The sequence below is a fragment of the Anomaloglossus baeobatrachus genome, chromosome 5, assembly GCF_048569485.1.
Source record: "Anomaloglossus baeobatrachus isolate aAnoBae1 chromosome 5, aAnoBae1.hap1, whole genome shotgun sequence".
Classification (NCBI taxonomy): domain Eukaryota; kingdom Metazoa; phylum Chordata; class Amphibia; order Anura; family Aromobatidae; genus Anomaloglossus; species Anomaloglossus baeobatrachus.
In genome coordinates, this window is record NC_134357.1 from 297499015 (window position 1) to 297512685 (window position 13671).

Genomic DNA, 13671 nt, shown 5'->3' on the forward strand with positions numbered 1-13671 from the left:
CTTTGCCAGAAGATGCAGATTTGGTGTATAAATTTCCACACCAGATCTTCTGGGGAGAACACCCCCCCCCCCCAAACTGCATCAATATTCCATTGATAAGTGTTTGCCAGAAGATGCAGATTTTGTGCATGATGCCTTCCATTTTCACTAGTCTATGGCTTAGAGGCAGCTGTGAGCCGTCAATAATCCCTTATGTTACCCCAATTGCCACCACACCAGTGCCTGTAGCTGTATGCTTTATATCACAATGTGATAAAAAAGTTACTATAGGGATGTAGACTAATTCCAACCAATCACAATGCTGTCTCAGGGTGTGGGAGCTGTCTGACTGCAACCAATCACAGATGCTGGGCAAGGAAAGCAGTGACTATGTATGAGGGTTAATGAGTGGACACAGAAGTCTTACAGCCATGTGGGAGACTCCAAGTCTAACACTCCTGCTCCAGACCCCCTCCTAACCCCTTTCTACCACTATATTACAGCACAATGTTCAGGTCCCCATAGACAGGCTGACAAACCTTGATATTGTATATGTAGGATGATTGGGAGTAAGGAGAAGGAAGAAGAGAAAAAAAAAAGAAAGTCAAGAGAACCATGGTCTGAGGAATGTTTATTGGTTTAAACTACAATACATTTCTGTGGATGAAACACATCTTCACCAATCCTGCAGAGAAAAAAAAAAAGTTAGAATTTTGGAGTCTCACTGTCAGATTAAAACTTGAGATGGAAAGGACCACAAAATAACTTTCTATTACCAACACACCTATACAGATTACTTAGAGGGTTGATCCCATGGGCAGATTCCCTTAAGGTATTCCTATTGCATTAATGGGGATTTTTTGTTTAATTTATTGCCAATTTTATAGTCTTACAAAAAGACTGTTGCTCACAGGGTGATGCAGAATCTCAGCAGCAATGCCTCCTTGTTATAGACCATTAAAGTTAATGCTAAAACAGTCATGTCTGGTACAGTATGGCAAATAAAAAAAAACCAAAAACTGTGCTATAGTCCAGGTGCACAGCATTAAAAACCCCACAAAACAGGCTACTTGAACTGTTGACAGGTATTCCTTGAAGGGGAGTACCTGTCAAAGACCTGTAGCCACTATATAACTGTAGGCTTAAATCCACAGTCAGGATATGACGACACCGGGTGGCCATGCATACTCCAGGCCCCATTTTAACTAAGTGAGTGGCCTTGCTCAATTTCGTGAGAGTTGCCATGTCTAGTCAGATTGTGGCTCCAAGTTTGCATATTTATAATCACATCACGGACACCAGGCAATCATAACTGCAGGAACTGTGGATGCCAAACCTAGACTACCCCTCTAACCATCTCACCTGATTTGACCTCCAGAACTGAAAAGCCTATAGACAAATGGACACTGCAGTTTCCCTTCAGATATGCAGCTCTACAAAAGGTTTAGAAATCATGTAGGCATTATATGAACATCTTGCTACAGACCGTGCCTCTTACCTCGTTGCCTTCCAGTTATCTTCTGCAGTGGCCTTTGATCGCAACAACCACATTGTTTTCAAGACTGGGCAATCTGACATCTGGAAACACTGGCCAACCCAAGCAGTGACTGAGCCTGCAGAAACAGGTTAACACTTAACAGTTAGAGAAGCACACAAGTGAAATCCATATATTCTAGAAATGCATAGCATTAGCATCTTCTTAAAGTCAAGCCATCTAGCTTATTTTTCACTATTGGCAATCATGAATTACAGCATCAGCTAACTGTTTTAGAGATTAGGTGAATAACATTGATGGACACTACTATTAATTTACAAGTCTGCAGGTGCTAAGGTTGGAGGAAATCACTGATGCGCCTTTATCAGTCAGCACTGTCAGCAGACAACCTGTTGTATATAAAGGGACAATTGTCAAACATTACACAGAACTCTTACCTTCTTTCCATTTTATGGACATGGTGAAGGTTGGTTGATCTCCTTGGCTTATGAGCCCAATCAGCTTACTGGCCATTTGCTCACCAGCTGCACCTGGATAGAGCTGTACTGAAGAATGCATGGAGCCTTTAAGCTGGTATCCTTCTGCCGATAGCTTCAGAACTGATCCCAGGGTATTCACCCAGACTCCAGTCACATTACAATGAGCCCCCTGCTGGCATAGAAAGTCATGCAGGGTTACTACATCAGGTTCAAGTCTTGTTTCCCAATCTAAGGCTATGTGCGCACTAGAAATGTCATGTTTCTCAAGAAACTTTGAGACATTCTGGGAGCTGAAGATTCTTGCATCTGCGGAAAAAATCCGCACCAAATTTGCGGCAAAAACGCAGATTTGCCGCGGATTTTTTTGAATGGATAAGTGCAAATCCAGGGGTAATCCGCAGGAAATAATGAACATGCTCATTTTCTCAAGAAAGTTTCTCGAGAAGATTTTCTCAAGAAACGTTCCTTGAGAAAAATCCGCAGTATGTGCACAGCTATTTTTTTTCCCATAGGTTTTGCTGGGAAATGTCTGCAGAAAGATTTAACACCTTTCTCAAGAAATTTGCGCAGCAAATCCACGGGTAAATCTGTCTAGTGCGCACAAAGCCTTAGGCTATGTGCACAAACTGAGTATTTAGTTGCAGAGATTTCAACATCTCTTGGCAGAAAAAAAAACCCAAAAACACTCAACATGTGCACAAAGTGTCAGGGTTCGCATAGAAAGCCACGGACCCACTTGGGGGGAGGGGCGACATGACCAAGGGGGAGGTAGGGAGTGATGGGTTAATAGGGACAGTGGTATATGCCTAATATGGCTTTGGGGGATGGTTTTAGCCGGGGAGGAAGAGGAGGAGCAGGGAAAGGGTTAGCTGGGAGAGGAAGGAGTTACCTCCTCTTCTGTTTCCGGACGCCGAACGATCTGCACGTGCACCTCCATGGCAGATCTTCAGGAGCTCCAGCGTCTGATTCAGGCAGCGGTCGCAGCGCACGGGCCCCTGGCAGTGCAGACCCACATCAGGGCTGCCGGGGTTAACCCGTCGGCGCTTGCCCCTCGTCTCCCCAGCAGCGGCGGGCGCCAGTCGCGGCCCCCCCGCAGGTATTCCCCGGGCGCGGGGGGGGCGAGGAGGAGATGTAAGAGCCCCTCCAGGGACCCTCCGCAGAGTGCAGCGCAGCAGCAGCGTCTGGCTGCTGCAGAGGCCGGCGGGAGGAATCTTCGTTCCAGCCGCGGCGGTCGGGAGGTGGGAGTGGCCAGCACGGGGCCTGCTTCCGGTCCCGGCCTCCGGGCTGGAGTTACTGAGACTGCAGCGGCTCCAGGCCGGGAGCGCGCTCGGCGCAGGAGAGAGGCCAGCAGATCCCCCTGCAGTCGGCGGGGGGACCGCGGGGCTGCACGTGGCGGTAGGGCCGGCGCCGGGGGGGGGTCTGCGGTGCCTGACCCCGGTGCGGCTGAGAGAAGGAGTGACGGCGGGAGCCCTGCGGCAACCGCCGGGTCACTCAGTACCGCTGTGCAGCCCCCGGATGTGGCAGTCTCCCGTGGGAGCGGGAGGACTCGGCGGATGGAGGCCTGCAATAGCCCAGGAGGGCCAGAGGCGACGACGGCTGAGATCCGGAGCCGGGCGTCTGGTCGTCCGCGCCCAGAGGCCCCTTGCAGTCGGCAGGGGGGCGGGCGCAAGAGGTCGAGGCCCGGGGTGCCGGCGCGGGGGACAGGACGGTCTCCTGGGTTGTCACCCCGGGGCAAGAGATGGAGCGGGGATGACTCTGCCCACGCGGCGGCCCTGTCTGGCGGCCGTGGTGGGGGGGGTGCTGCGGCGGCGCCCCCCGGATGTCGGATGGAAGATGAGGCCAGCGGCGAGGAGGGGGAAGAGGCTTTCGGTTCGGAGGAGTCGGATGGACGACAGACGGAGGACAGCGAGGCGGCGGTCTCGGGAGACGCCGAGCGGCGGTCGGGTGAGACGGCCGCGGAGGCGGCAGGGGCTGCGCTGGCGGGGGGCTTCGGGGGGGGGGGCGGCTGCGGCTACGGCAGCGCCCGCTGGTTTCGCAGTGTGGAGTCAATTGTTGGGGCTGTTGCAGGGGCTGGCGGCGGCTTCGGGAGCGGGGGGGGAGGGGGCCCAGGCGCCGGTGGCGGCGTGGGTGGGTGCAGCCGGTTTAGGGGCCTCGGCGGCGACGGGGGGTGACGGAGCGGGTGCGAGTAGAGGGGGGGGCGAAGGGGGGAGTGAGACGGGGGGGGGAAAGGAGAAGGAGAAGGAAAAGGAGAAGGAAAAGGAGAAGGAAAAGGAGAAGGAGGATGAGGTGGTGCGCTTAGATGATAGGGCTAAAAGCGAAGTTTATGTTTGTTTTGAGGGCCCGCTGGGGGCCCATTTAAAGAAGGAGGTGCGGGAAAAAATTTGGAAAGGGGAATATGTGGAGATATTTTCTCTGCTTCCCCTGGAGAAATTTAATTTGGATAGGGTTAAGCCGAGTGATTCCAAAAAGGAGAAGGACGAGGAGGAAAAGCGCCGTTATAGGCTTATTCCTCGGACTTTTGCCAACTGGCTACAGGCATTTGCGATTTTGGCGAGCGTGGTCGGGGAGAAGGAGCCGGAGCATTGTTCGGCTTTGTTCGGCTACATGGATGCGATAGGGGAGGCTTATCGAGTTTATGGCGGACTGGCGTGGCTGCGCTACGACGAGCAATTTAGGCAGCGGAAGGCATTGCGGCCAGATATGCGTTGGGACCATAAGGATATTTCCTTATGGATGCGATTGATGTCGGCACCGGCTCAGCCCTTTCGGGGGGGCGCCGGGGGTTCGGGGGGGGCCGGGTCCCCGGCAAGTTTCAAGAAAGGTTTGTGTTGGCAGTACAATGAAGGGCAGTGCAGGTTTGGAGCGGCGTGCCGTTTTAAGCATGAATGCTCCGGATGTGGGGGGGGACATAGCTTGTCCAAATGTTTTAAAAAAGGAAAAGGAAAGGCTGGTGATGGGGCTGGTAAGAGGGACGACGCCGGTGAAGGTAGAAGTGATGGTTCCGTTTTTAAATAGGTATCCGGACAAGGAGGCGGCGGCGTTGTTAAGTTCTGGTTTTTCGGATGGTTTTCATATTCCGTCGGTTGTTAATGCATCGGTTCCGCCGTATCGTAATTTGCGTTCCGCTCGGGATCACCCGGAAGTGGTGGATGAGAAGCTGGAAAGGGAGGTGGCTTTGGGCAGGATGGGCGGCCCTTATGTCGCCCCGCCGTGCGGGAATTTGGTGGTGTCACCGTTGGGGGTGGTACCAAAGAAGGAGCGGAATAAATTTCGGCTGATTCATCATTTGTCTTACCCGGAAGGGTTATCGGTGAATGATGGCATTGCGCCGGAGTTGTCGGCGGTATATTATGTGTCGTTCGATAAGGCGTTGGACCTGGTTAGGGCGGCGGGGCGGGGTGCATTGATGGCAAAGGCGGATGTGGAAGCAGCGTTTCGGTTGTTACCGGTTCATCCAGATAGTCAGCATTTGTTGGGTTGCTGGTGGGATGGCAGTTATTATGTTGATCGTTGTTTGCCAATGGGCTGTTCCATTTCGTGTTCGTACTTTGAGGCATTTAGTTCGTTTGTTGAGTGGGTGGTTCGGGACGTGTCCGGGCTTACGTCCATCATTCATTACTTGGATGATTTCCTGTGTGTCGGGCCGGCGGGTTCGATGGTTTGTGCGGGTTTGCTATTTGCGTTGCAAAAAGTTGCGGCCAGTTTCGGGATTCCTTTGGCGCCGGATAAGACGGAAGGCCCGGCGCCGGTGATGTGTTTTCTGGGAATTGAAATTGACACCATTGCTATGGAATGCAGGTTGCCGGCGGAGAAGGTCCGTGATTTGAGGTCCGCAGTGTCAGGGGTAAAAGCGGCGAAGAAGGTGCGGCTTAAGGCGGTGCAGTCTTTGCTTGGAAAATTGAATTTTGCTTGCAGAATTGTGCCAATGGGGAGAGTGTTTGCGAGGCGTTTGGCGACGGCGACGGCCGGGGTACGGTTGCCGGCGCATTTTGTGCGGATCACAAAGGCGATCAGGGACGATTTGGAAGTATGGGATCAATTTTTGCAGCATTTCAACGGCCGGACGCTGGTGATGGAGAGGGTGGCGTCTAACGGGGCGTTGCAGCTGTTTACGGATGCGGCGGGGTCGGCCGGGTTTGGGGCTGTCTTCAGAGGTCATTGGTGTGTCGGGCAGTGGCCACAGGCGTGGCGGGAGAGCGGCTTGGTTAGGAATTTGGCTCTGTTAGAGCTATTCCCCATTGTAGTGGCAGTGGAGCTATGGGGGTCGCACTTTGCCGGAAGGAAAGTGTGTTTTCATTGTGATAACCAGGCGGTGGTGCACGCGATTAACAACTTGTCTGCTAAGTCGGAGCCGGTGGTGGTGTATTTGCGGCATTTAGTGTTGAGATGTCTGCAGTTGAATGTGCAGGTAGTGGCAAGGCACGTTCCGGGTGTTGACAACGAGGTGGCTGATGCTTTGTCTCGTTTTCAGTTCAGCAGGTTTCGGGCGCTGTTGCCGTGGGCGGACGAAGTTGGAGTGGAGTGCCCCGAGGATTTGTGGCATCTGGTGAGGCGGTGATCTCAGACTTGATTCGGAACTCGGTGACCGAGGTGACTTGGTGCCGGTATGCTAAGGTGTGGGCTGAATGGGAGGAGTTGTTGCGTCTGATGTTTGGTGGGGAAAGCGTGGATTACTTGGTGGCTTTGTTGTCATTGGTGAGTACGGATTTTTCAGCCGGGCGATCGGCATCGGCTGTGGCACATCGGGTGTCGGCAGTGGCATTTTGGTTAAAAATGAGAGGGGAGCGTGATGTTTCACAGGATTTTCGGGTTCGTCAGGCTTTGCGGGGCTTTCGCCGTGGCGTACGGGAGAGGGACAAGAGGCGCCCTGTATCGTTTGGTTTGTTGAGACGGATGGTGGGTGGCCTGAGCGGCATTTGTGAGTCTGTGTACGAGACGGTTCTATTTACAACGGCTTTCGGTCTCGCTTTTTATGGGGCGTTCCGGATAGGCGAGCTGGTGAGCCCGTCCAGGGTGACGGGTGGTGGTTTGATGTTTGAGGACGTGCAAGTGAGCAGTAGTCAGGTGGAGTGCCGGATTCGCCGGTCAAAAATGGATCAGCTGGGCCGTGGTAGATTGGTGGTGTTATATGCGGTTCCAGGAGAGGAATTGTGCCCTGTGCGTTTAGTCGAGAGATTTATGGCCGTGAGGGGAGGCTTACCTGGCCCGTTGTTGCGGCATTTGAATGGGTCGTTTTTGTCGAGGTTTCAGTTTGTGGCGGTGCTGCGGCTAAGTCTACGTAACGCGGGGGAGCGCCCGGAGGAATTCGGGTCGCATTCATTCCGAATTGGTGCAGCAACGGAGGCAGCCCGTTGGGGGCTTGGAGATGAGGTGGTAAAGCGTATTGGTAGATGGGAATCTTCTTGTTTTCGGCGGTATGTGAGACCGCAGTTGTTGTAGCATCATGGGACTTTGGTTACGTGCGGAAGGTTTGAGGAAAGGGGTGTTTTTTGATGTGTTGGTGGTTGTGCTGTTATTGGTTTTGATATTTTCGTTTTGTTTTATTTGTTATAGGGAAGTGCCTGATCTGGATCTTGGGGCACTCCTTCGTATTTTGGGGTGCCCGTCGGGCGGAGGTCCGCCCGAATGGTCGACAGCTGGGTTTGGATCGTGCGCAGGCGACTGTTCGATGGATCGGAGTTCGGGGCATGGAGTGGGGCAGGGTGGTCCCGGAATTTCGTTTCCATTGTAAAGTTGAGCGGCCCCCGGATGTGCTGGTATTGCATGTGGGGGGTAATGATCTTGGTGCCAGGGCGTCGCGGGATTTGATCCGAGACATAAAGATTGATTTACTGCAGTTGTGGAAGCGGTATCCTGGTTTGCTGGTCGTATGGTCTGACATAGTGACCAGGTTGGCATGGAGAGGGGCTCGGTCGGTGGAGAAGGTTAATAAGGCCAGGGCCCAGGTGAATAGGGTAGTGGCTAGGTTTGTGACCAGGAATGGTGGGATTGTGGTACGGCACAGGGATTTGGAGCCGGCTGATTGGCGATTTCGGAGGGGTGATGGTGTGCACCTCAACGAGGTCGGTCTGGATTTATGGGCGTTGGGTCTGCAGGATGGTGTGGAGCGTGCTTTTGGTGTGTGGCGGGTCCAGGCCACGTAAGGTGTCACGTGGTCTGTCCTGTGGCGGTGGGGGTAGGTCTGGTCCAGAGGTTTGGAAGTGATTGGTGGCTGGACCGGGAGTCATTGTCTTGGTATGGTGGCTCTCGGTTTCCGGGATGTGGCAGGCACGGGGTTCTGCCAAAGTGTGGGGGTCAATCCGTGGGTGATTGGCACCTCGTCTCTGGGTCGGTGTGTTGCGGCCGGGGACAGGGGGAGTAGTAGTAGTGGACTGGGCCTACCCCGGGGGGTATTGTAAATGTTATTGTCTATTGTTACCGTTATGTGGTTGTTTTGGGTCGCCCGTTGGACGGCGTCCCTAAGGTACTAGTCTGTAAAACAATAGGCAATAAAAAGGCTGCTGTGGCCATTTGAACCAAGTCGCATGCAGTCCGTGTGTTTAATTTTAGAGGATAAGGGGGTTTGGTTACACAGACATCATGACCGGAGAATCCTCCCTCAGCTGGTCAAGAAAGCCACGGACCCACTTGGGGGGAGGGGCGACATGACCAAGGGGGAGGTAGGGAGTGATGGGTTAATAGGGACAGTGGTATATGCCTAATATGGCTTTGGGGGATGGTTTTAGCCGGGGAGGAAGAGGAGGAGCAGGGAAAGGGTTAGCTGGGAGAGGAAGGAGTTACCTCCTCTTCTGTTTCCGGACGCCGAACGATCCCCGCCCACCCTCCCTTTGTGTTGTCATGTGGGAGATGTTTTTGGGTAGTTGGGATACCTTTTGTCACAGTAGCGGTGGGGGTAGGTCTGGTCCAGAGGTTTGGAAGTGATTGGTGGCTGGACCGGGAGTCATTGTCTTGGTATGGTGGCTCTCGGTTTCCGGGATGTGGCAGGCACGGGGTTCTGCCAAAGTGTGGGGGTCAATCCGTGGGTGATTGGCACCTCGTCTCTGGGTCGGTGTGTTGCGGCCGGGGACAGGGGGAGTAGTAGTAGTGGACTGGGCCTACCCCGGGGGGTATTGTAAATGTTATTGTCTATTGTTACCGTTATGTGGTTGTTTTGGGTCGCCCGTTGGACGGCGTCCCTAAGGTACTAGTCTGTAAAACAATAGGCAATAAAAAGGCTGCTGTGGCCATTTGAACCAAGTCGCATGCAGTCCGTGTGTTTAATTTTAGAGGATAAGGGGGTTTGGTTACACAGACATCATGACCGGAGAATCCTCCCTCAGCTGGTCATGGCTCTACTGGTATAGGGATTTGCATGCAGTTGTGACCAACTGCACAAAAAAAAAAAAAACAAAACACGTACAGCAGCAGTGTGCACATGCCCTTAGTTTAGAATCCACATAAGTGCATATTAACAGCCCAATATTTAAGTGGGCCCCTAACAAAAGCATATAATATGCTAAATCACTAGGATAAATACTAAGAACTATATGCAAGAAAATTCTCTCCTTTATGGAATTAACTGCAGAAACCTCATCTGGTCTCCATGAAAATCAGGTATTCAGTGGTACACTGGGGCCCTTACAAGTCAATGGTTGCCTACTGCAAGTCAGGAGAGTGATCTTGCACACAGAAGGAGATACATAAACTTAGTGTCCTATCTGTATAAAAGTTAGTCAACCATTTCACCAATATATATACACAGGGGTGGATATGTTGGTGGGCTATCTCCAAAGCAGGTGGAATTGTGCAAAAAAAAAAAAAAAAAAAATTCTTGATCTACAAGGGGTCCATCCATATATTCTTGCACATGGGTCCTTTTCTGTCTGTGTCCACCAGTGTGACAGTTATATGGGACTTATGCAGTTCACGAACTAAAAATGCACAATTCCACCTACTCTGGAGGTAGAAATGGCCCCCAACCTCATGGGCCCCTGTGCAGTTGCACAAATTATAGAAATATCTAAACCATGCAGTGTGACCTGCATTTCAGCCCTAAAACACTTAATTAGCATCCTATGTGAACTAAGCAGCCAAACATTAGTAATTCCTTCCCTTCAGCATATAAAGCTTTCAATTCCAATGAGTTGGAAACCTTACCACAGCATTGTAGTAACCAGTGACTATAAAAATAGCCAGCATCACTCCCTGTGTTCTCCCAACCATCATTGCACCTTGTCTTCCAGCACACAGCTTGTGCTATAGTCAGGGGCCGCCTTATAAAGAGTGAGGCTGATTGATTAATTGACACATGTCTGTAAGAGCAGGAACAGCGATAGTTTTTTTTTTTTTTTTTTACTCACCAAATGAAAAGGCTATAGGGAGGAATGCCATGTGCACACGTTGTGTATTTGGTGAGTTTTTACCTCAGTATTTGTAGCCAAAACCAGGAGTGAAACAATCAGAGAAAAAGTATAATAGAGACACAAGCACCACTTCTGGATTTATCACCCTCTCCTACTTTTGGCTTCAAATACTGAGGTAAAAATCTCACCAAATACTCAATGTGTGCATGTGGCCTAATGCTAGGGATGGCAGCGAAGTTGGTAAATGGTGCGCAATCCAAGTTTTCTCAAAGACAGATGACTGTGGCAAGTTACGAAAAACACAGTCAAGTCTTATTTTTTGTGACATGTTTGTGTAGGTGTTTAGAGGCAAAAAAATAGGCAAAATATTTTTTTACTGTTAAAATGTGGTATGTCTCAGAGTTTTCTGGTCTCTCTTAGGCCGGCTTCTCACTTGCGAGTTTCTCGCAGTAGTGCAATGTGAGAAATTCTCGCATTGCACTCGGACACATGTTATTCAATAATTCAGCTCTCATCTGCGATTTTTTTTCTCACTCCAAATTGGACTGAGAAAAAAAATCGCAGCAAGCTGCTATTTGAATATTTTCTCGTGCGAGCCTCTCCAATGCAACTCTATGGGAGCGTGAAAAAAAAGGATGTCACACGGACCGGCACTCACACCATCCTAGTGAAATCCGTTTTTCTAAATACATTTATCGCATGTGTCACAAAGCACTGGAAATGAGTGAGGTCTCATAATGTTGGTCAATCTCTATCTCTGTCAGTCGGTCTCTCCCTCTCGGTCTCTATTCTCGGTCTGTCGGTCGGTCTCTCTCTCTGTCGGTCTCTCTCTCTCTGTCCATGTCGGTCTATTCCTTTTCCCCCTCTCTCATACTCACCGATCCCTGATCATCAGCGTGACGCTGCACGGCGTTCACACTGCTCTGGCGGCTTCTCCTCTTTTGAAAAAGCCGGCCGCTCATTATTCAATCTCGTATTCCCTGCTTTACCCGCCCACCGGCGCCTATGATTGGTTGCAGTCAGACACGCCCCCAAGATGAGTGACAGCTGTCTCACTGCAACCAATCACAGCTGCCGGTGGGCGGGTCTCTAGCATGCAGTAAAATAAATAAATAAATAATTTAAAAAAAACGGCGTGCGGTTCCCCCCAATTTTAATACCAGCCAGGTTAAAGCCACACGGCTGAAGGCTGGTATTCTCAGGTTGGGGAGCCCCACGTTATGGGGAGCCCCCCAGCCTAACAATAACAGCCAGCAGCTGTCCGGAATTGCCGCATCCATTAGATGCAACAGTTCTGGGACTGTACCCGGCTCCTCCCATTTTGCCCTGGTGCGTTGGCAAATGGGGTAATAAGGAGTTAAAAGCAGCAGCCCATAGCTGCCACTAAGTCCTAGATTAATCATTGCAGGCGTCTATGAGACACCCCCAATGATTAACTGGTAATTTAAAGTTAATAAACACACACAGTGAAAAAATTCTTTATTTGCAATAATAAACATGAACAAATACCCTCGTTAACCACTTTATTAAGCCCCAAAAACCCCTCCAGCTCCGGCGTAATCCACGGAGGTCCCACGTCGCTTCCAGCTCTGCTACATGAAGGTGACAGGAGCTGCAGAAGAACACCGCCGCTCCTGTCAGCTCCACGCAGAAGCTGAGGTGAGTAGCGTGATCAGCGATGATGTCATTCAGGTTACTTGCGGCCACCGCTGGATCCTCCAACAGTGACAGCAAGTCGCTAGAGTGACAGCGATGAAGTCACAGGTGAGTTGCGGTCTCGGGTTGAGGATCCAGCTAGCCGTGGGTAGCCTGAGTGACGGCAGCGCTAATCGCGCTAATCACTTCAGTCACTCAGGGGATTAGCGGTCACCGGTGAGTCCTTCACGGGTGACCGCTAATCAGGACACGACACACAAACAGAGCCGCAGGATGACAATGAAGTCGGGTGAAGTACATCCGACTTCATTCTGATCATGCGGCTCTATCTGTGTCTGCTGTCAGCGACTATTCAGCTCTGCTGAATTGCAGATGACATAGAAAAAAGGGATCCCATATGCATCAAACACGCATTACACACACTCTGCTAGTCATTAAATAATTTAAAAAAGCATCACACTTGCATTGCACACTGACCTACCGTGAACTAAAATCGGCCGAGTTTTTTTCAGGCAAGTCGGACCGATTTTACATGCATAAATGTGTTTCCAGCCTTATAGGCCGAATGTAGCTTACCGGGTGGGGGTCACGGGGTCACAGGAAGCCTGTGGAGGCACCAGTGGGTTAATGAAGGGAGCAAGGTGATGTTGAGGTGGCGCAAGGCAGTTGCCATTGATTTCCTGGCAACGAGCGCAATGGACTTAAGCAAAATGGCGCTGGAGGCGGTGCATTTGCAGATTACGATCTCTGAGATCTCAATCTGAGCATGCGCTGCCTCAAATGCCATTTTACTGAAGTCCATTGCGTCCATCAATGGGAGATCAACGGTGCCTGCCTCGCACCGCCTGTACACTCCTTCCTCCCAGCCCAGGTCCAGTAGCATCACCCCACTCGTGCTGCCACAGGCTTCCTGTGACCCCATTCTACCGCCTCCGTGCTCCCCCCCCAGTAAACTACCTTTGGCTTATAAGAAGCACCTCCATTTTCCCTTCAATTTTTGGGGAAAAAAAAATGTGTTTTATAATCCGAAAAATAAAATATGGTATCTGAATTATTGAGGCTTTCTTTAAATAAAAATCATAATACTGGCATAACAAAGTATTCTGCACCTTTATAATTCCAAAAATAATAATGTTTCAAAGTACCGAAACTTTTATGCATTCATTTTATGTAGCAGTAAAAGGAAAACTCTGATATAAAAGCAAGAGCCAACTAAAAAATGTCATCGTCAGATTTGAGAATTCAGGAGATCAAAATCATTAGGAAATGGCTCATTTCATGACTGAACCTGATAAGTTTTGAAAATGTGTAGAACACTGTAATTAGTAACATGATATAGGGTAATTAAGACGTGTCAGTCAGCTGTAAGTGTAATGTAAAAGTTATTTCTGTATAGCTGGCTCAAATTACTGTAGGTGATGTAATTGATTGGATAATGGATAATGTCATACTAATAAAACTATAATAATTAAATATTTGATTTCAGGGTAGGGCTATGTTCACATGAACGTATAAAATTGTTCATTAAGATAAAATTATTTTTCATCTCTTTTGTCATCCATATGCAACCGGTGATCAGCCAGTTTGGCATCCATTTTTATAATTTGGCAGTTATTAGAATTTACAAAACCAAACGAGCTTGCTATGTTAATAACTGCAATGTATCCCTAAAATCTGTATGCTATACGGTTGATCTGTATAGAGTCTATTTTATTGTGCA

At 50.2% G+C, this 13671-nt stretch overlaps 1 protein-coding gene across 1 annotated transcript; it reads right to left on the bottom strand.

The window, feature by feature from the left end:
• Positions 1–618: 618 nt before the first annotated feature.
• Positions 619–10158, bottom strand: LOC142312748 (avidin-like). Its single transcript, XM_075351737.1, has 4 exons — positions 10090–10158; positions 1912–2125; positions 1478–1592; positions 619–664 (listed from the first exon to the last, which is right to left on the bottom strand). The coding sequence occupies exons 1-4, from the start codon at positions 10156–10158 to the stop codon at positions 619–621; spliced, it is 444 nt and encodes a 147-aa protein (XP_075207852.1).
• Positions 10159–13671: the final 3513 nt, after the last annotated feature.